The sequence below is a fragment of the Apteryx rowi genome, unplaced genomic scaffold (assembly GCF_003343035.1).
Source record: "Apteryx rowi isolate R43461 unplaced genomic scaffold, aptRow1 scaffold_5, whole genome shotgun sequence".
Taxonomy (NCBI): domain Eukaryota; kingdom Metazoa; phylum Chordata; class Aves; order Apterygiformes; family Apterygidae; genus Apteryx; species Apteryx rowi.
In genome coordinates, this window is record NW_020450760.1 from 7,911,073 (window position 1) to 7,934,670 (window position 23,598).

Below are 23,598 nucleotides of genomic sequence, written 5' to 3' on the forward strand. Positions count from 1 at the left end.
CGTTGGGTCTTTTTTTGTCATTTTTTTCCAAAGTGTATTATTCAGTGCTTTGAACTGTACAGGCAGGAATATATTCTGAACATACGATTTCTTTAGTAGCTGTTCCCTGAGGAAAGGCTCTTAATGTCCATATTTATGACCAAATAGCAAAGCCTTTCATGTCATCTTTCCATGATGATTTCATAGCTTTTACGTACCAAAGATGCAATTAGGAAGTTCACATCTGTGACAGCAAGGTTTGGGGGCTACAGCTGAGTTGTTAGCCAAAGCCTCTTTGTTTAAAACAATAAATAAAAACTTACTTTGGGAATGGTGGCACTAACAAAGCCTAGCTTTCTGCAGCTCGGTGTCCTTTTGCCTCCCCCGCACAAAAGCAACCCTGCTCTCTCCTGCGTCACCCACCTGAGAGCAAGCACATGCTGGGTGAATCTGGAGCGAGGTGTATGCTGAGCTGGCTGCTGGCCAGTACAGCAGCCCCTGCTTTTCGCTCACTGGAAGAACTGCCCTGAGTCTCTGTCCCTAACTGCTTCACGTGCTCTCTGATACGGAGATAAAACTGGGAACAAAAAGAGAGATTAAATGTGCCAGAGCTGTGGATTTCAGCACAGCTGCTTTTTTTGATGCACAGACTTCCTCTGCGTTAGAGGTGAAGTGTTTGTGTTGCGCTGTCTGTCGGTTCTGCCTTGTGTTGGTGGCATTTTACGTAACGCTCGGAGTTGTACATGGAGTGGAATATGCGTGCAGTGTATTACAAGATATCTTCTGTTTATCGAGGGTCAAGGAAGAGAATGAATAGGTGGCGAAGTGTCCTTTTTCTTTCAGTTTGATGTCAAATCTTATGTAACTTGACCAGCGGGCAGGTTTCTGTCTCATTCTTCTGCCCTATGCGTGTATCAAACCTGTGCAACAGCCTGATGTAATCAGCAGTCTGCTCACTGGAGGCCCACAGTTTGAAACAGCAGGAGTTTGCAGCTTGGAGCTGAATTGTGTTGGCAGAACTGTTTGAAGAAGTTTGCTTAGTTCCTGCCTGCATTGTGCTGGGCTCGTTTCAAAGGGGCTCTTCCCTCTACCTCATGAGAATGACTTTCTGTCAAAATTCACAAGGAATCGTGTCTCTGCTCTCTGAACACAGGAAACAAAACTCTATTTTCAGCTTCAGTGGTGCCTGTTTCTGTATGAATGCTTAGAAATGGGCATCAATGACTGTGGATCAGTTAGGGGAAGTTCTGTTTTTTAGTATTGTACATTAACACTCAATAGTGAATTTTGGAGGCCTTGCAGATCTCCCGCATATGTACACCATTAGTAAAAACTACTTTGCTCTGAGATTAAAAATTTAAACTTAAATGCCTGATTTTTAGGACCCTGTATTTACAGCTGAATTAGAAGCCTTAATGCTGTGGAGTCGCCAAAAATCTACAGCCTCGGTTGAGGTTTAGAGGCATGGTGAAATTCAACTAGTGCTCCTGAGGTGTCAGAGTATCCAGATTCACATTCAGGTACCACATTGTAGCTCCTGATATATGTATGTATATGTATGTATGTATATGTATGTATGTGTATGTATGTATATGTATGTATGTGTATGTATGTATATGTATGTATGTGTATGTATGTATATGTATGTATGTATATGTATGTATGTACGTGTGTGTGTGTGTGTATATGTATATGTATGTATGTATATATTTTTTTTGATTATTTCCTCCAGATAGTAAACATCTGCTTCTCTCTCTTAAAATTAGTGGGAGCTGCATGCTTCCTGAGCACTGAAAAGTAAGGCTGTTAGTTTAGGTGCCTGACTTCAAGCATGCGTGCTTGAAAATGTCACCTCTTACTGTAGGTTTGAAGAACACAAATAGTTTATTTTACTGTGGCATTTCTTTTGGTGAGTGACTGAGCTAATTCCCATAGAGCTCCAGTTTCTGATCAGCCATTCATCAGTCAGCCAATTCATGATGCTCTCAGCAAAAAACAGGTTTGACAAAGTAACTCGACACCTCCACCAAAGTATATTTAAACAATGATGCAGAGCAGTTTTAATAAGTTATGTGAAAAGCTGTTTGTAAATCAGAACAAAGTAATCCTTACTCCCCCACTTTATGTTGTCAACATGTTGGAGTTCATAACAACTTAGCATTGCTCTTGTTACCCTGTTGTACAGTTGGATCTTTGTGCCAAGGTTTTGTGCTTCACTGAGGTGAAGGGTGTAAACCCTCTCTTTGTTGATAATGTTGCTCATGCCATGTTTCTCTGATTTTAGTGCCCCTGAAAATTTCATCTGAGACTGCCTCTAGGAGTCAGACTTCCTCCAGAACACTAAGGAGGGAAGGAGGTTCTGCGTGCTTTGAATGCTGTTAGCCTTAGATGTGCTGCTCAGTAGTTATGGCAACAGTGCAAACTTTGGCATAATCTGTGTATTTTGTTTTTTTTTTTTTTAATTCTAGGAATCTCTATTTTCACAGAGAATTAGAGTCTAAATATGCTAGCTTATGTGTAAAGTTAGCTCCTTATATCCATGATTAGGCACCCAAGCAACTATTTGCATATTCTTGAGACCAAAGGACCCACATTCCTGATAAAGGTGCAAGTGTTGCACATCTCAGCACCTAAATAATTTTTCTAGTTTAACACAAGGGATCTGTGTGAATTCTACTTACAGTCTCACAGCATTGCTGTTTGTACGTTTAAAATCATCCAACACTGAGCACCTAGAAGATTGTTCTGTCCTCTGCAGTCTGAGGCTTGAATCACTCTTGCCTGAAGCATTCCGTCTGGGGATTTACCCTCCCCTCTTTTCTTTGAACTAGCTGAGAGGTCATCCCATCACAGTTGTACTTCTGTTGTTTTGTGATCTGGCTGATAGAGAGCGTGGGTCACTTGATATGTCATATTATGTTTCCGTTGATCATGTTGCTTAAATAGTAAACCTGAGCTCTGATGATGTAGGTAAGGGATAGGACCCGCATGTGAGGCAGTTTGGAAATTGCCTGGAAACTATATTCCTGCCACCACCATCAAAAGACTCTGAAGATTAAGAAGTATAATTGAAAAATGACACTTGCAATGCAAAAGGTTTTCAGTAGTATGCATAAAATTACATAACTTGCTCTTTTCTGCTTGTAGCAAGAGTAGCTCCTTTTGTTTAGTGCTGTGTTTGGGGGTTCCTGTTCTTGAAACTTTGTGGCCTTTTTAAGGTTTTCCTCTATAACAATGAGGTCTTAAAAAATCGTCTTTCTTTCCTTTCAATTATAGGTGAGGTTGTCATATGAGTGCCTAATATATGATCTTCACTTTCAGGAAAACACTAAACATCACAATTTAAGGTGAAGTTCTGTTTTACTAACACAGAAAATCCAGTGCTCAGAAACCTTCAAACTGGCATAGCAGGAGTATTAGTTAATCTTTCATGAATGTTGATAATTACATAGTGACGCAGCTTACCTCTGTCTCTGTGACAGATGGTGCAAAGAAAGGATCTTCTAGGATGCAGCTGCACCCTTCACATTTCTTCTTATGGTATCATGGTTAGTCCCAAGATATTGTGTGTATTTAGCGTGTTGTGACTACCAGCATGTACTGATGAAGAGAAGTCAAAAGTGGGGAGAGATCTCCTTTAAAAATGCACATAAATTATTTAAGGATTTTGTACACCAGAAGCACACTGTTGGCGCTTAACTGTACCTAAACTGTCTGCTAGGTCTGTTGTAAAAGAGAACGCTTAAGTTGAGGACTGTGGTATGAGACTGGTGGGGGAGCAAAAAGGGTAAAGCTCTGCTAAGTTAATTAATGTTAACGGTTATGAGTTATTTGCAAGATTTACGGTAGATTACACAGATTGTATTAAGCAGGGCTAATCAGTTGTTTCAGATATTTAAAGGAACACTGTTAGGGACTGTCAAGACTGAAAATTGTTCTTGAGAAAGAGTATGTATGTATATGAATTCATAGGTTGGGTTACCAGTGATAAGTTTTACCTAGCAGCTACCACACAGGGACATTTTAAATACTGGCTATTTCCTGCTCTGTGCATAGGCAAGAATTGTGGCAGCTGTTGGCAATGAATTTTTCCTTTTTTCCTTTCTTCTTTTTTTTTCCTCCCTTTGTCTATAACTTTTTTCTTCCTGAATACATAATATTCCCTTTGCTGTGATATTAACTACTAATTATGCAATCATTATGGCTTGAGTGGGTTAACTTTTTCTCTTGCACACACATGGAATACAATGTGGAAGGAGACTTAGTTTTGTAATTGTGTGCAGAATGGATGGATGAAAGATTCTGCTTGTCCCAGACTCAAGCAGGTGCAATAATTCCAGAGTAGCAGGTGGGAGAAGAGGCAGGTAGATTTTTTTTTTAGTGGGTTAACCCAAAAGAAATACAGTTCATTTCTGTTAGCACGGGGCCAAGGTAACAGGCTAACAAAAAAGACAAGCTGATGATTGCAGTTATCTCATAGCATATCTCATAGAATAGCAAAATCTTGTCCTCCCCTTTCTTAGAGAATTAACACTTGTTCAAATTCTTATTGCCTGTTTTCCCTTAATTTCCTTTGAGGGATAGCAGGAATGAAAAAGAGTATTTTAGATGGATGGGTTTTGTGTGAGTTGTTGGAGCATCAGTGGTGCTGGCTGCATTAAAGATGGGCCCGTGGAAAGAGATTCCTGAGGACGTGGCACACTAGAGCTGATCTATTAATTTTATACAAGTCATGGTCTTTGCTCACCAACATGTTTCCGAACGTGTCATTTTGCTGTAGGCATGCGTTTGAGATGTCAGGAAGTGGCTGCTAATACCTGGGTCTAAATCCAAACACTGCGTGGTGTCAATGCAGTATCACCTGTTTACACCAAGTTTTAGTTTGAGCCATCAGAAAACAGAAGTCCAAAGCTCAGCATTTGCAAAGTTTTTCTTATTTTCACAATATCAGTACCAGAATTGCAACTTGTAGCTGCTAGTTCCCAATCAAACTAACTCAGATAAGAAATCAAAATGCTAAAATGTTAATGATTTGCTTTTTTACTCCTCTGTCCACATTTCCTCCTGGGTTTTGCTGTCTCAAGAATTTCTCTTTGCCAGCTGCAGTTAGTTGAGTTGACTGTAGGCTGTATGTGCAGTCTGTGATGGCACTTACAAGGAGAAAGCAAATTACAGAAGTCTCATTGCTAATGCATTACCCTTGTCATCATTAACTTTCATATTTGCATGGCATTTTTTCCTTTATATTTGCTAGATATAGACTATGTTGCCAATTATTTCCATAGGCTTTTGGGGGAGGTACAGGTTTGTTTCCCTTCTGTTTTCCAACCACTCACTCTGCATTTGGACTTGAAAATAGGCAGAGAAGGCAGAGAACAGTCTGCTTAACCAGAACAGCGGTGGCTTTTTTTTTTTTAAACCAACGAAAGCAAGAACACCCTGCATGTCTGCCTTTTTTCTAAAGCATAGCTATTTTGGGGAATCGTGTAATAACAAAAAGGAGAAGGTAACCAGTAAACTAGGACAAGGCAGCACTCAGCACAGACCTGGAGCTGACCCTGTGCTGACCCAGGTATCCTGTTGGACCCTGCCTACATTTAGTGGCTGCTAAGGGTTATTCAGGGTGAGCACCATCACTTTTTGTCATGGTGACTTGAGGCTGACAGTGAACAAAGTGAACAGATGCCAGTGAAAGGTCTCCTTGGAGTGGGACCAAGGGGGAGGCTTGTCTTTCAGCTGCCTTGATGGCAACAAGTTGGGAAAACGAGGAATCTGTTCTCTTGGCAGTCTGACCTGGTCATTGCCTGTGGGTTACGTCTGACTCTGCTTTGCCGAAATGCAAATTATTGGCTGTAAACTATGAATAGCCAAGTGTCAATTGTAAGTGACTGTATTTGCTCCCTGTAGGTAAGTATTCCCTCCTCTGAAGGGTACACAGTCTCTCTGCAGACAGAGAGGTTTTTTTGCTGTTGAAAACAAATGAGCATAGAAAATCCAGACGGGGAGTGGTGAGAAACCCAGAGGCTTTTTCCAAGAGCATCACATCCATATCCTCGTGCTGCCCTATTCTGTTTTATTCAGTATTAATTTTTACTGCTGTTAGTTTCTGTGGTCTCTGTCTTTCTTCTTGTCTGTCTGTCTTTCATAATTGCAGCACAGTCCTAAAGGTAAAACTGGCAATTAATACAGTAAGTGCTAGGAGTATTTTCTCTTTCACAGAGTTTTTGGGTAAGCCACATATGAAACTTGCTTTATCTTTTCCACCTGTACAATGAAGAAAACATTGCAGGCCTCTGAAATCCCTTGCATGTTACCTGCCTGTGGCAATCTGCATGCTACTAAGAGAAACACCACTGTACACTGTGCGCAGAAGAGCCATGTGGTCTCTGACTTGGAATGCCTGCTTACRCCCACCTGAAGGAAAAAATTGCACACTTGCTGCAGTGGCAGATCTCCTCGCTTAGGGACTGTCTGAATATTTGTAGGAGTTGCCAGTATCCAATAAATTAGATGATACTGGAAATGCAGTGATAAATTATGGTACTGATATTAAATATAAATTTTCCTACTTTAAAATAATTGGAAAGCTCGTAACATTAACCTGCAACAATACCCCTTACAGTTTTCCAGGGGTATTTGACAAGAGCACACCTGAACTGAGAGGGAGGACTCCCTCCTTACATTATTGGTATTTGATCTTTTAGTGCTCTTGGTAACTGGAGTTTGCCTGCAAGTGAGAGCTCGTGGTGATGAGAATGATGTCAGGTTGTAGAAGGAGATAAATAAGGAAGCAAACAAATTTAATCAGATGAGTAGTGTGTATGAGCTCCTYTTTGTTGTTGTTTGTTGTTGTTTTTAATCTGCAGACATTATCAATAATAAAAGCCTTTCTTTCCCTGCCTGTCCTTTTCTGAACCACTAGCTTGTCTCATACCATCTTTACGTCTGGTTAGGCATTCTTACGGGTTGGAATAGCTTGTCCCCATATCTTCTCGTTCTTCCCCTCAGGCCAGCTGAAAGCTTACCTCTTCTGCAAACCCAACACAGACCTTTGCACTGTTGTCAGCAAATCCTACAACAGCCTTTCTCTTGCTGCTGTCCTGTGTTGGAGTGGGGCAGTAAGCTGTTTGGCATAGTGGCTGTTCGCGTGCTTTCTGCAGCATTAATTCTTTTTACAATATTAGGTTACTAGCATAAGCTGCCCAAAACCAAGGAGTTTTAAGCTTGTTGGGAACTGATGCTAAAGTCTTTAAATATACTTTTGGAAATTAAACATAGTTAAACTTAATTGATTATTTTTTCTTTATGTTTATTTATCCGTTTTGAGGGGAGCAGGGAAGAGTAGAACAAGTGTTAATGGGCCAGTTGCTCAGTTATCTCTGTGGTAGCCCTCAGCTACTGTCACAGCTCTTTTCTTCACCTGAGAAAAAAATTGTCTTGGGATCTCCATTTTATCTGAATTAGACTGAATAACCTTTATGTATTTCAATGTGAACAATGTTAACCTGTTTTGTTAACCTATAACCTACATGTTTTATCCCATGAAATCTGTATAGGTTGGTACTGACTGAATGCAGTCCATGTGTTTACTGTTCCTCATTTCTGTGCATCACTTCTGCATTTCTTCAGAACCATCCATTCAAGTTTCTCAAAACAGTTTTACCAACGTAACATGAATGAGCTTTCATTTATTCAGGGAGTATTATCCTGGAAAGACCAAGCACTTCTATGCTTGTCTATAAGTGTTTAACTACCTTACATCTGAGCAACTCTGAGGATGTTTGGATGTTGCAAAGACCAGACCTGGCACCTTTTCCTACCAATGAGAAATACTTCACTCGCTGAGTTGACCCCACCGTAATAAAGATGGCTGCTGAGACAGTAGGATATTATTTGGCATGAAGAGGAGAGGCTGAGTAAAGCAGCTTGGTTTGGGGGGACTAAAGGGAAGACTGTTTTGAAAATGACTAGTGAATTCCTGCTTGGAATGGGACCAAGTATCAGATTTGGAACAACCAATCTGGATGTTTGTTTGGCTTCTGTTACATTTGGTCCCTGATGGAACTTGGCTCATACATCCACACTAAACCTGATCGCACCTGCTGTTAGGCCTTTCCTACTAAACTGTTATTCATAACATGCAATTCATTAGAAATCCTGAAACAAACTGTTACCTACTCTGTTCTTGTCCCCAGCTTTTGGTTAGAAACCCTTTCTGCTTTAATTTTTTTGTTTGTTTTTGGTTTCACAGACTTGTTTTGTTATTCAAACCTCATTGATAGCTGGAACCGACTTTTCAATGCTGATACAGGAAAACCTGGAAATGGTTCTTGTTACAAATGTCTGTGTGTCCTTTTGGGATTAAAAGCTTGTTTTACAGAATTTTCTGCTACATGTATCATTCTCTTTCAAACAGCGTTTATACTAGTAACTTGATGAGACTAACACAAGTGCAAAGTGTGTATACGTTTTTACTATGCAGCTTCTGCTTATTATTCATCTTTGGGAAAGTGATGTTGCTGTGATATGTAATCTCTATTGCCATTTCTTCCTGTCTCTAACTCCTTTTTGTTCTTGCACTTTAGGCTGCCAGTTTCTTCAGGTGTTGCATTATGATCGTCATTCCAGTGTGGGCTGCTCCTTTGGAGCCCTTGGTGCTTTTTCTGGGCCTGGGGCTCAAATTGCAGTGTTGAAGTTGCTACTTTAACTCTGAACTTCTAAATCAGCTCCACAAGTCACCAGGATGCTTGCCTCAAGCTTATTATTTTTTTCTTTCTGACTGTATAATTTTTTTTTTTACCAGAATCAGTGCATTTTTATATGAGCTAGTATCCTGTGCCCAATTAGGTGTTTACTCTGTTCCCTATAAACACCTTAAAAATCAAGTTTTTAAAATAATTGTATTAAGAGAAATGGTAGCAAACACATTTTCAATGTCATCTTCATAGAAATCCATTTATTGGGTTGATGTTTCTTGATGGGCAAGTTTGATTTTAATACTGAGTTTTTTCATTATACCTGGAAGCTTTGCGTATTGGCTGACATAATTTGTTATCAGGCTTCAGTGTTAAAAGCTGAAATATTCTTGCTCAGTTTGCAAGTTTGATGTGAAAACTCTTGGCTTTGTTATCCCAGCAAAATATACTCAAACTGTGAATGGGAAAACTTTTTTTCTTTATAAAATAAGTGACTGTGCTTGGTACTGAGTCTCAGTGATTTCAGAAGCGCTTCAGATTTGGTGTTTCTTTTCAATCTGTGTTAGGCTAAATTATCACGGTCCTTTGAGACCACCATGGATTAGCTGGAAGCATGTTGAACAGATGGATTGCATTTTAGCTGGTTATATGTGTAATTTTAAGTGACAGGCCTTTAACACAACATATTTCTTATTTCCTGTTACTGCATAAACCACCCCAGGACAGCTCTAAGGTGGAATTAAATACAAGTCAAGAGTAATTTGTCTGCATGCTATTATAAACATGTGAAGTCACTTGCACATGATTTGGAGAGAGAAGTTGAAGATAAATCAATAGGCTTTTTATTTTCAGTGAGTAGGTAAAATTAGTAAAAGGTGCAGCTGGCAGTAAAAGCTGGAGGACACAGTGCTCCACAATTGGATTTTCTCCTTTCTGGGTCAAATCAATGTTGTCACTAGACACAACTGCAGAAATGTGTTACATTAAAATAAATGATTCACCTTGGAGTCAGTGAGACTGGGCAAGGAAATCTGCCACTATGTAGCTATTGAACATTTCACGTCATATTTTAGAAGTGAATGTACATTTCTGTATTTAGCTTGATTAAAAACATTATTTCCTATGCAATTGTTGGGGGGGACTTGTATGTAACTTATTCTACTAGGCTTAAAGTAAAACAAATTGTGTCCTAAAATACGTACATACCTACTTTTATTTATTTTTATATATATATATATATATATATATATATGCCTTTATTTAAATATGGAGAGAGCTTCTGTTGTGAGATGTACATAATGTGTGCTGTAAACAACTTGAATTGATCTTAAAGCTAATGCCCTCATCAGGACTTTCCTTGCTCTCTAATGTCTGGAGTGATTTTGTTCTATGCCAGTCCAGATCAGTTGTTTTAACCTGTTTATAAAGCCATGAGACTGCACAGTGGATTACATTATAACCATGGAATCTTATTTTCATTTCCTTCTTCTATTGCCTGTTATTTTCTCTTTTGCCCGTTGATCCTTGCGTATATAACAAGCACGCTGTTCCAGGACTGTCTCGCTGTGTATTTGTACATCTTGTAGCAGATGAGGTTTCGCTCCTGACTGGGACCTCTGCACTGCCATAATGTAAATACCAAAACCTGAGCCATGAGAATACTTGATCTAAGGATTAGTGGATGATCATGTCTGTCCTTCTTGTTTTTTGTATGATATCCTAGTCTGTGCTGTCCAAATTGCACAATTTTTTTTAAATAAAACCTGATCCTACCTTTTTGTTTGACGTATTTCCATCATTTGGTTAGTGCCAAGAATGGTAAAGACTAGATGCGATTCCTTCACGTCCCCTCCCACTGAGATCCCAGCCTATGATTGTCAGAACTGATTGTTTGCAGCAGATGAGGCAACAGTTATTTTAGTGGCCTTTGGATTTCCACTTGAAGGGTCTTTAGAAGTGTGCTTTGTAGTTTGCTTAAAAAAAAAAAACAACTTTAAAGACAGATAATCCTCTAGTCCATCACATAACAAATACTATTGGTGCAGAGATGAGCAAAGTTCTTAATCAAATTTTGTCATGTGTATAATGTTTTGGCTGGGAAACAAGTACTGAGTCATACATGAATAGTGTCATCAGGTGTGCTTGCATGGTAAGATGTACATGGAAAACATGTCAGTAAAAGATCTGTTTGTGTTTCACTTCCTTGTCATTAGCCTGCAACAACTTGTCTGTTTTTTTTATGGGACCCTATCATACAGTTTGTAGAATCTTATTATTTCCCTGATACCTTTAATAACAGTGAGATAATTATAGTGAAATAAATCTTTTAAAAATGTGGCTATATCTTGGAAGGCAATCTTTTTTTTTAAACATAACCACCTCATTGCAGGCTGTAGAATGACTGTCTTCCTTGGTATGTAAAAGAAAAATGGAAACTTCAAAAATTATATCTGCCAATTTTTTTTCCCTCAATTTGCTCTTTTAAATATATTTTAATGTTAAAATGTGCTTATCAACCTTTCCCTCTTATTTAGAGAGAATTCTGATTCCAGAAAAACTTAATCTCAGTTCTCTCTCTCTCTCTGACTTGGAGTGCATCTTGCCTAGTAAATGCAGTTCCCATCCTATGGTTGCATTGGTGTCTAAAGGCACTTTGGGGACAAAGCTGCCATCCTCTACTGCTGCTGGAAGGATCTGAGCTGGTGCAGATGGCCAGGGCTACAGCCAGCTCAGTAGAGCTCTTAAGCACTGACTCCCACTGAGAATTTGTCTGAACATGTAGTGCCTCCTTCAGCAAATACTTCCCGTTCCAAGAAATGTTTGTGGGATCAGGTCTATATCAAGATTATTGGAGAAATATGTTGACGGTGGTGCACAGATATGACTCTGCTGAACTTTTGCCCTCCTTTGGTCTGAGTTGCTGTTGAAATTTAAGCCAGATTCTCTGGGTAGGTAGTATTTGCTCTTTATTGTATAAATAAAGCTGGTGATGGTTTTTCCTCATGGCCATTGTAATTGGGAAAGCACCATTTGGCTTCCAGTCAGGTGGGCAATTAGCGTTTTATAGCCAAGCAGTATGCTTAAATGGAATTGCTTGGCTTGAGTGTTGAATTACAATGGCCAGTAGGCTGCCATTCTTACATAATTTATTTAGTGCTTACTTTCTTGTTTAGGATTCAGGCAGAGGTTAATTTAATTCCACATGAGAAGCTAGTAGTTACTTTACGTTAACACTCCTGTACTGTGATGCAGGGTAAAGTTTTGGTGTAAACCATGTATTTATCCAGTCTTTCAGCTGTGGAAAGGGCAACCTTACCTACTCCTTTCCTAGCAATGCAGTCTTTGCTGGAGCCATTGACATGCTTACTGTTAAAAATGCTGCCAAGACTAATTACCTGAGACCATTTTCTTCCATGCTATTGCACAGGTATTTTTAAGAAGCAATTATATAGTAAAGGGTGGTATGGTCCCAGGAGACTTTCCTACAAACTTACGAGGGGCCCATTTACTCCGTTACAGTATAAAATATTAATATATGACAGTGGTGACTTAAGACTGAGAAGTGCCATTGCATTTGTTATGATTATCCAAGGTAGACACTGAATATCCCATGTGTGTGATCTTGGAAGGATTTTAAAAAAAAGAGTATGTAAAACATATTCTGCTCCCAGAAATTCTAAGACTGAGGGAATGAGGTAGCTGCAATATGTTTATTTTGGCTCTTAATAAGCCTAAGCACTTAACTCAGTGCTCAGAAATATATCCTGAATCTCGTATGTGTCTTGATTTTCCTAAAGCCCTTGGCTGCTAGAATCAATGTGGGAGATTTTTTCTTTTTTCTCTTTTTTTTTTTTTTAAAGCTCCTTTCTTAGCAAAGTGATTGCAGAGAGCTTGCAAATGTGAAGCAAGTGCACACCAAGGGCTTAGATGCCAGAAGGCTACTAAGAACACAACACTTATTTATTTATGTCTAACCTCATGATTTCTAGGTAACTTGATTATATTTTTGAATCCTTGGGGTGTCAGTCCTGGAATGCCTGGCTGTTTTCAGCAAACTTTACCTCTGGCTTAGGCAGTCTCCCTCTTACTACTCCCATGTGCCAGTTGTCTCAGCATGCTTCATACCCTGTGCCTCTGTGGGCAAGCACAGCGTAGAGAGAAAGTGAGGACTGAACACTTGACCTTCACTTAGAAAGTCCTCGCTCTAGAAATGGGGCATGCACCTCTGCGTGCAGAAACCTTTGTGGCCTTTGTGCGCAGAGTAGTATAAGATTTGGCCACTGATGTTTGCATTTAGTGATGGTCTGCTACCTAGAAGCATCCGTTCTCGCACCCATCACTGCTGACAGAAGAGCTGACATTTTTGACAATGTGTGTAACCTTAAAATATTCTGATCTTCGGAAGAGGAGAATTTCAGGCACCTATACAAGCTGCACTAAAGCCTGACAGCAATTTTGAACTGGATCCCTTAAAGAAGACTTCTGGTATCAAAATAATTTTCTCATGGAAATCTCATTAGCAGTAAAACGTGGTAAGCAGTAATCAGTGAGATGATTCCTGGCTTGCAGTTCCTGGCTGCTTAGTTGGTTATTGGCCTAGGTGTAAAGCTGGCTGCTCAACCCCTAATTGTTTTGATAATTAGGGAAATTGTTACCATATGTTGTTGCTGTAATCTTTACTGCTTTAATCAAGTTTTAGTAGTGCTGTAAAAATGATTTAAAGGTCTCTCGTAGGAGAAATCGGAGTTTTTGCTTGTAGAGCTGCTCTTTGGAGTACTGTGGGGTTTTGTGGGCTGTTGAAGGCGTTTGCAAACCTTGCTTTGTTCTGCCTGCCTGTGCTGCCCCTAGCCATGCCGTTCTTCTGCGGGAGAACAACAGCGCAGGGTTTCTCGTTCACTGTTATGTTTCAAAGCTATGTTTGATTCCAAGCGTAACAGATCTTTTTATATAATACAATAGCTTGCTTCTGTTGTGGGAAAATGCTACATTTTATTTACCATTTCTTATTGCTGACTGGGCCCCAGTTGCAGGTCCAGATTGAACTAATGCCTAGGGTAGCTGTAACTTGGAAGTCAGTTTGGTCTGTGGAGCTGTTTAATCCTTGGTGAGGATTCCAGCCTCTAAAGAGCACAGCTGTAGTGGGCTGAAGCCCACTTAGACTTTGCAGGATTTTCTGAGTGGTCTGGTAAGTGTGAGCGGAGCAGAGAGGCCAGACTGAAGCACAGCATTGTAGCTGCAAGTCTGCGAGTTATGGTGTTGCAGTTAACCTGACATCCTATACTGCCATTTGGAGAGTTGTTTCAGATCTGAGGTCAAATCAGAACCGTTCTAGATCCTAGATTTTTGTATGTCTTTACTTTTCTCAAGACCTAGGTCCAGTAGAATTACTCTGTATGTCTAACATACCAGTACCGACCCTGCAGCATAGAGAGCTTGGCAGTAGTGTTAAGTAACCCATTCACCTGACTGGATGAATTACTGGTGTTTCAGCTGAGGAAAACAAGGAAATACTGACAAGTGGAGAGAAGTTGAAGAATTCTTTACTTGCTGTTAGGGGGAAGGGACTTTGGTTATATGCCCAGACATGGGAGCTTAAGCAGTGGCTCTGAGACGCAACCGCATTATCCTAGCTACTGAGTCACCGCGTCTCAGCTGAGCCTTGTTAACTTGACTGTTTTTAGCCTGTGCAAAAACTGAAGTAAAATTCATCAGCTCAAATATCAATGTAAGAGCTTTCAGCTAACACATTCCACCTCATATTTGTAGCTGAGCGTTTGAATGGTTCGTTGGTACGTCTCAGTTGATAAAGGTTAGTTTATTAAACTGAAGTAACTTTATTTCTGTGACACACTTCCTTAATCTGAAAAAATAATGATATAATGACATTAACCTTCTTTTAGAAAGCACTTTGAGATCTACTGATGAACTACACTACATGATGGCTAGATATTATTATCACAATAACAATCTGAGGCTAAGGCATTTAGCACAATAAAGATATTGTTTAAATAATTTACTTAAAAAATAAACAGATCAGAGTGTTACCTCTTGCAACAGTTTGAGTCTTTTCACCCGAATTAAGAGATCACTCTTCACAGATCCAGGTCTGTTTCTGCTTGTGTTCAGTGACTATCAGATTCTTGCCAGACAACACTAAGAATAAATTCAAACAGCTACAAGGGCTATCAGTCATGGACGTGTTGGGTAGTATACTCAGTTTTACAGAGGAAGTGCATGGGAATGTTAACAACATAAAGGTTAGCTGTAATGTCTTTTGTGTCTGCCAGTTAAATAGCTAGAGATCTGACGATTATGCAAAGACAACAAGAATTCTTTATGCATTCCTGCCTCAGTGCTGCTCCATGCACTGGGTGGCTAAAAACGGGGGTGGGGTGGGGTGCTATTTATTTATTTATTTATTTATTTTTGCCATTGACATCACTAGTCAAAGTTCAATAGTTTGGTATATGCAGATTCTGAAAATTTTTGTTGATATCCTCAGTGCCACATGTATTGCCATAGTGGGTATTGCAGTCCAGCCATGTGCTGTGAAATCCAACCTGGGTTGCACCTGTTGGGGAGCAGGTGCAAACAAACTTGTTTAACGTGGCTTGAACGCATGAACTATAAAATGCATTTGGCTGATGACTCAGTGAATGGTTAGTCCACGCTAGCCAAACTTCGCATTGCATCGAGATTTGTAGAGCCTTCGTTCTTGACGGCACCAAAAAAACCCCATCAGCTCTGACACTGAGGTATTTCTACTTTATCCAGAAAAATACGGCTGATTAGAGTGTTCCAAACATGAATCGGAGGAAAAAAAATGAAATGTGTTACCTCCATAATAGCTTTTTAAACATCCACTCTGATTACTTATCAAATATTGCAGGCTCACTGAAACATTTCCTCTTTCCATCAGGTTTCATTTTTCTTCTGTGGTGACTTTGAAAGTAGAGGAATAACAATCCAGTAACTCGGAGAGGAAGTGTTTCAGTAGATAGGTGATTGTTTCAGGAAATGTGTTCCTATATTCAGTGCTTGGTTACAGTATTTTTTCCTTTGGCTCTGAATACCCTGTGAGTGTTAATGCGTGTGCCCTCCTTATGGCCTAGAGGTAGTCTGGGAAATGGAGACAAGCAGGGAAAAGGCACCTACCAAACACTTGGTAATTGTATGTGGAACTTGCACAGGGCTTTAATCACACAACCATTTTCCTCCTAAGCCTTTGTTTGTGAAATAAAATACTTTCCTGCATAATGTTTTATTCAGATCATCACACATGAGTGCTAGTAACTGCTGGTTGCAGCTAGTAACCGTACTCCTGTGCTCTGAATGTTACGGAAAATGGCTTGGGTGCATGGCTGAACACATTGCTATACACAGACCCCTTTGCAGTGTATTTATTTGTCCACCTTTGAGCATTTGCCTGCCCCAGGGCTTGTAGCCTTTCCTGTCCCATAAGCTCATCAGACATTTCAATGTAGCTTCAGGCAGCTGACATTCAAGTGTTAAACCTGGCCGCAATGTACCTGCCTTTCTTTGTCTCCCCCAAAATAAAACAACATTTGAATGAGGTTCATGACATAACTTAAACATATCTGCTTTCCTCCCCATTAAAACCTAAAGCAAATCTGGAACTTTAAAGCCAGTTTCTCAGAGCAGTGTAGATGTCTGTTCAGTAGCTCCCCCCCTTCCCTTCCCCTGCTTTCCGCTGCCCATCATTAAAATTTCAGACCCATGAAATAATTGGACCAATTATTTGAATTACTCAAACTTCACAGATTGGCTTAGGTGCCTTTGATGAACCCGGTACATTTGTAAGCCCTGAGACATGACAACAGCTGTATGTTGAACATCAAATGAATATAGGTCATGTCTGGGGAAAAGGCATGACTGATGGGTGTACCCCGGCATGGCTATGCATTTATTTTGATTAGTACTGTGGGACCCTATAAGTTCTATACTAGCTATTGTTAAAGGAGGCGATCAGTGTATGTTAGCTCTGCAACCTGATGCTGTCTTCAAATAGGGATTTCTCTCTGAAGTGGGGTTTCCTCTCATGACCTCTGAACTGCCAGTATGTTAAAGGCTCGGTAAGCGATGGAGCTCTGTATTCTTTGTGATGTGATTGATTGGGATTCCTTCACACTGAACTTTGCTTCATGTTCTCTTTTGTTTAGGAGGTCCTCCAGCAGCTGATTGTAATGAATTTACCAAATGTTTTAATGATTGGCAAAGATCCTCTTTCTGGTGAGTAGTTTGAGTTCTTCCCCCTCCCCTTAAATGCTAAGCAAAATTTGTATTTATTCTGTTTTCTTAAATAACAAATGTACTTTTAACCAAACTATACATACTTGTAGTTGACCAAACTATAAATATTTTAGAATATCGCTGAGTCTCATAGTCTGTTAAATATAAGTAACATACTACTAATGTACATAACACATGCACCCGCACACTTATATATCAGATATTTTATTTGCTTATGTAGGTATGTGTATATACACAGACACGTGCAATAGTAAATTACCTTGGATTCTGTTTAAGTGACTTAGTGTTACAGAGGAAGGCTGTAGCACAGCTGGGAATTGTTTGTGCCTCAGTTTCTCTTTGTTCATACCTCAGTCTTTGTCGTGGAAAGGTGGCCCAGTACCTGTGTGCTCCTCTTGCCAAAACCAGAGCAGCAGCTGCTGGCATGGAAGTCTTCTTCCTTCCCTGCTTCAGGATGACCCAGGATACAGTCTGCCGTAGGAGAATAGTTTCTTCTCCTATTTTTCTGTTCTGTGTTGCTGAATAATTAGTTCAGTTATGGCAATATGTGCACACCAGCAAAGGCTATTTATAAAGTTGCATACTACAAGGGGTGTTGTCCTGCAGTGCGAAGAAACTATTGCAAATGGAGCATGGGAGGAGAAAAATATGAGGCCAGAGAGAAAAATACATATGTGATGCCTTAGAAAAAGGGTGGCAGAGAAAAATAGCTCTCTGGTCATTTTCTCTGGGCAAGAACATACCTGTCACAAAGGGTATCCTGTCAAAAATTATTTGGGAACCAGTGAGCTTACGTCCAGTTTTTCATATCTTTAGTGGGACAAAATGAATGCTGATTAGCAGGAAAATGAAGCAGACTTCTCCTTCTAAAATGAAGGGTTTGGGGTTGAGATTTTTGCTTCTTTGCATGCCCGTTCCATTTCTACCATATTCCTATGCCAGTGCCTAGGGCAGTGAACTTGTTTTTACCAGTGAAGGAAAACTGGGTGAACCGAATCAGCAGTGATAGAGGATGGCATGGTAACTAGCATCTCCAGAATAAACAAATGGCAGAGACCTTGGCAGAAGATTTCCTTTTGCTGTTCTGAGCAGCAGTAGTGCGTGTGTGTGTCACAAAGGGTTTCTATCAGAAAAGGATATAAACCTAAAGATGTTGGATCACTGAGACTCATAGATTTGATACCTTTGCAGTAAAATCAAGCTGAGGGCAAGGTGTTCACTTATTCAACAAGCAGAGTAAAGTCTGTACTGCCGGCCTGAATTCTCCAATACAGGCTACTGGAATCACTAAGGAGGGGGGAAGAAATTTAAGAGCTGTTGCTCTTCCTCTTAGGCATATGGGCAGGGAGAGAGGAATGGGCAATGGGCAGAGCCTGGACTGCTAGTGTTAGAAATGGTAGCAAATAGCGGTATCTGGGGCAACAAGGCGATTTCTCTGCTGGCTCGCGTCAGTGGAAAAGGCAGTCTGTCTTTTTGTCCTGGCCATTCCTGAATGACAGCTGACAGCAGGCTCATAATGCAGTAGCCACAGCATTGGTTCCTGAGGAGCCTGCACACTTAAAAGCTGTCCTGCATTTATATATAATTTCCCACTAAAACACTAACCATTGCTCTGAGAATCCTGTGACTTGTTGCTTTCTGACAGCACATTAAATCAGTCTCATTCTTTCTTTCAAGAAAGCACCTGACGTTTCTTGTAGGAAGAATATTGTCACCCATGTGTTCTTATCTTCTAGCTCCTCTGATTAAAACCAGACTTCTGTGTCATTTTACTGACATCTTTTGAAATGTGATGTTTTCATTGTTTATATTTTATCAGTTGTTGACATATTGCTAACATGATTCATCAGAACATGTGGGAAAAGATGTTAAATAATACAAAAATGGAATAGGGGGATGATTGAAAATGATGGGATATGTGTGTATAAGAAAAACGTGAAGTTCTTGTTCAGGCTTATTATGTAATGCTTTTGAGAATCAGTCACAGCTTAGATGCTACAGAAGTAGGTAGTGTACAGAGACAGAGTTAAGACTGTACTTGCTCTAGAGAGCACACTCAAGGGGGAGAGTGTCTGAGCACAGGACTTCAAGAGAAGCTCTTCTTGATCTTACCTTAGGTAAATGATCAATGCTAAGACGTGCTGAAGAAATTGTTAGAGAAGTAGAGAACTAGCAGAAGTTTCAGGAAGAAGAACCTGGCTGATGGCTGACAAAGCCTGGAAAGAGAGAACAGAGAGGAGAGGGCTGAGAAGTTAGTCAAATGGATAGAAAGGAATTCACAAAAAAGCCAAATGAAGGGAGAAGCTGTGTGGCAGGTGAGTGATGACCAGATAATTGTCAGATTGATGTGGTTTTTGCTGAGTGCCTTACATAGAAGAGTGGGAGGAAGGCAGCAGCACTCGGAGGGGGGAAAAAATTGAAATGAGAGATTCTCTCTGTCAGTGAGAGAACTAAAGAAGGACTGCAGGCTGAACAGAGATGTGAGGACAAAGCAGTCATCAGCATGGAAAGGGTGCTTTTGGCATGAACACAGAGGAGCCCCAGGGAAAGCTCATGGAAAGCAAGAGGGCTGGGGATAACAGCAATATGGGGAGAAGAGATGAGGCAGATGTTAATTATTTAAGGGAGAAGTGTTTAAAAGTGGCAAGAATGGTAGAGGAGAAGGCTCCTTCTCTCTGTCACTGGTCCAGTACAGGACAGAGGTTGAGAGGGAAGGAGGAAGGTCTTGGAGGAGGCAGCTGCAGAGACAGTGCTGGACAAAGGAACATGGGCAGCAATAGATGCTGGAGGGGATGAGGTGCAGATGGTCTGAGTGGCTGGGATGGATCTGAGAGAGTGAAATTCCAGCTTTTGCCTTCCCTATCTTGTAGGTAATTTATCTGAATGAAAGACCCCTCTTGGTCAGAGGGAGAAGAAAAAATCGTCCCATGGTCATATTCCTGGAACAAATAGACTATTGCTTTGTACTGTTTGAACTGGGAAGCCTCCTAACCTCTGTATTAATTCCACAGATCCCAGATCAGATCACTCAATGAAATTGTTATACGGTGCATCCGGTTGACTTATTCCTAGTAACGGCTTCACATGATGTTTCAGAGTGGTCTGTTTGCCAGTTCAATCTGCAAATTTTACTTTCTCCTTCTGAAACACTGCCAAAAGTGATGTTATGTGTATTAAATTATAAACTGAATAGCTCTAAAGCTGCGAATGCCGTTCTTGCTGTTTAGCTCCCACTTGTCACTTGACATTTGGGACTACTGAGGGCTTCTATGGCTGTACTTTGAACATRAGACTATTGCAAAAACAGAGTTGCCACTATTAAAAATGCCGTGGCAATTGGCCTTTTGCACAGGAGATGGCACATGTCTGTTGGATTTAGGAGCTTTACCTGCTTTCTTGTTCTCTAAAGCATTTTGTTTTAGGCTCTGGCAATTTTACCTACAGTTTGTTTGGCCATGATCATAAAAGTTGTAAAAATAGTTTGTAAGAAGATGAAGTCTTTGTCTATTTTCTAGAATGTAGGGAGCTGAAAAGAAACCTGAAAGTTTAATTAAAGGATTTAGGAAATTGTTACAAGAATCTGCCTTGCAGAGCAATGCTGCTGACATTACAGGATTTATTTTCTCTTCACTGCACTGTACAGTAGATATCTTCTACCATTAAATTCCCTCTCTGTTGTTGTTTTCTTCCATGGCAGGTCTTACTGAACAATCTTTCCAATCCATGACTGCACCACAAATCATGCTGTGCTCAATATGAGAATCATCAGCATATTGATCATATGTACATTTCTTTGAAATCATCTTTTATAACTTCCTCTGTTTTCAGCATGCCTTAAAAAAGGTCAGATTCATTCATGTGCCTACACAAGGAATATCAATAAACAGCAACAGTCCTAAATGTCTATTTAGAGACATTGTTTAATTTCTCCGTTTCCAGGCACGCTAGTTGAACTCAGCTAGTGAGTGTACTTGGAAAGTGATGGCAGTTAATCCTTTGAAACAGTCATAGTTCCCACCCTCCCTCCCCAGGGCTTTAACTTTTTTGATACCTTTTTCAAATTACAAGTTAAGTTTCTGTACAACTGAGCCCCAAATCTCTGTTAATAAAAGCCTGTAGAAACTGTTTTCATTAAAATCATAAAAGATGTAGACTCCACTGAGGTGTTTTTTCATGCCTGGTTTCCTTCCTTATTTTGTTTCATAAGCCTCCAGAGACACAAAGGTTCATTAAAGTATAAAGTTAATAACAAAGCACTGCTCAGTAGTGTAGATTTAGAATTCAAGCTTTTTTTAGGATGTTGCTACAGTTGGGAAAAGTAGGGCTTGTGTGCGTGAAGCACACACGCTTCCCACCCGCTCCACAGGTCCACTGGCTGGTGCATGCGAGCACCACACACAGTGACGTTCCTTCTGATCTGTTGGAGGAAAATCAAGTAGAAACATATTTAAAGAAGCTTCACAAACCCCAAATTTCACATGCTTGGGCTCTCTCTCTGTCTTTCCCTGTTTCTCTCATATCTTTCCTTCTTTTCCTACCCCCTCTCACTTTTCCCCCCCCTTCTGTATTGTCTCTATACCTTGATCCTCCATTGTTGTTGTGGTGGTGTCTCCAAATCTCTTTGCCTGCCTCCTCCCAGAATGCTGCCATCTGTTTCTCACCCTTTCTCCTGTAAGAGCAGGGGTCTCTTGCGCAGAGACGCTCCCAGAGTGCCCAGGTGGTGGGTGGGTTCCCGCCCCCCAAGAAAACCCACTGGCCCTCTCACTGTTGGGAGCAGATGGTCCCTCTGCAAATCTCCTAGGTGTCTGGCTCCATTGCAGGCGCAAATATGAAGCCAGAGAGCAGCTGCCCTGGAATTTTTGAAAAGGTGTATATCTTTTTTTTATTTTTGAATTAGTACCTTTCTGTTTAAGTGCTAGTTTGAATCCGGTATATCCACTTCAACTTGTGGATACCTGTCTACTGAGAGCTGCCCCAGACCTGAGCACGCGCATCCTGTCATGAAAGGACACTCTCCTGGTAAGGTCAGCTAAGACATGGGGCAGGGTGGACCTGGAAGACTCTCTTCCTGGCCATCTAGCAAGGCCTTGAGTTGTCCTGATGAGCTAGCGTGAGGAACCTTGCATATTTCTGTTGTGCTATGCACAGGGAACTTTCCCACCTCCTTACATCAACACAAATCAAGCCTTTTGAAAACATCACAGAATGAATTACTGTTCAAGAGGCATAATCGAATTAGGGATAAAGATCACTTGCTCTTGTTCAATGTACATTACAGCATAAATGCACTGTCCTGAGCATAAATTTTAGTTGCTGCACTGTGTAATAATTCTAGATGTGCTTCTGATTCGCTTGGTAACCTTGGGCACTGTACTTAAGGATGTGGTACCTCAGCTCTTGTGTGTATGAAATGAAAGGGGAGAGTGGTAATCCCTTCCTGGATTGTTCTGGGATTTAATTGAAAAATCTCTGTAAAGCACTTTAATTGGTGAAGAGTTGTTTTATACTTGTACCCTATTTCTTCTAACTATCTCCTGTAAATAATGTTACTCTGAGGCTTGAAAATTTTACTCAAGCCTAGCTTGAGTATGAATGATCCCTGAGTGCTTTAATGCCAACACACCATTTCCACCCAATGGGAAATAACTCCTGAATGAAAGCTCAAAGAATTGAGGGAATTGTAGCTCTCAAAGCATTCACACAGAATCTTTTAAAACATTTGTGCAGCCTACAGAGTAGATGTGTTAACTAGACCTTGTAATCCTAAAAGTGTCTCTAGTGGGTAGTATAGTCTCATTTTCGTTACACGTGCATAGCATGTCTGCAAGCATAAAAATGTTATAAAAAATATACTTTGGAAAAAATCTGACAGGTTTTCTGAGAGAGCTGCTGTTGTGGAGAGCAGACTGCCAAATATTAGTTTTAAAACAGTAGCAAACCAAGCATCTCATGATTACTTCAAGTCTCTTAATTTCTCATTGCTTTCCATAAACTCTGCTTTGGCTTTCCCTGCCAAAGGGGCTTGCCATTTCTCACCCATCCGAATTCCCTGTCCATGTGGCAGGCCCTGGTGGAGATGAGGCCTCTGTGTGCTATTTCTAGGTGAGGTCAGTCCCTGGTGGGAGAACAAGGTTGACCTTGTTAAGTTAACCTAAGTAATAACTAAAGCTACTTCACCTCGCAGGGTCATGCAGTGTCACTGATGCACATCTCTTATCTCATGGAAAGAAAAACATTGTTCATGAAGTAACTTTTTTTTTTTAATGACACTGACTACATTTAAGGTTATGTCATTCAGAATCACAAAGAAAATCAGATGTTCACAGACTGAAATGTTATTTTTATATTAAATTGTAGTTGTACAGAAGAGAGCAGGCCATGTATGGTGCTAAATAGGGGGAGAAGAGCAAGAAAGATCATGTCTTTCAAAAAGCAGTTTTTACATATCCTGCAGAGAAAGAAGCGGTATTATATTTACAGGGTAAAGTGGTAAACTAGCAGGTTTGAAAAATGTCCGTCTCTGAAGAAGAGAATTCCACCTGCAGTCTTAATAATAACTAACGTGGGACTTGGCTATTGAGAATCCCAGTGTAGATTCATACAGTACACTGGTAAGTTCTATAGAGCACTCCCAAAGAAGCATTTTTAAAAT

At 40.3% G+C, this 23,598-nt stretch overlaps 1 protein-coding gene across 2 annotated transcripts in view; it reads left to right on the forward strand.

Moving 5' to 3' along the window:
• Nucleotides 1-23,598, forward strand: part of CCDC88C (coiled-coil domain containing 88C) — a 97,440-nt gene that overhangs the window by 25,428 nt on the left and 48,414 nt on the right. For both annotated transcript variants that reach the window (XM_026079556.1, XM_026079555.1), the window contains exon 3: nt 16,856-16,925. In XM_026079556.1, coding sequence (XP_025935341.1) covers nt 16,856-16,925 — 70 coding nt within the window. The remainder of the gene's footprint in view (nt 1-16,855; nt 16,926-23,598) is intronic.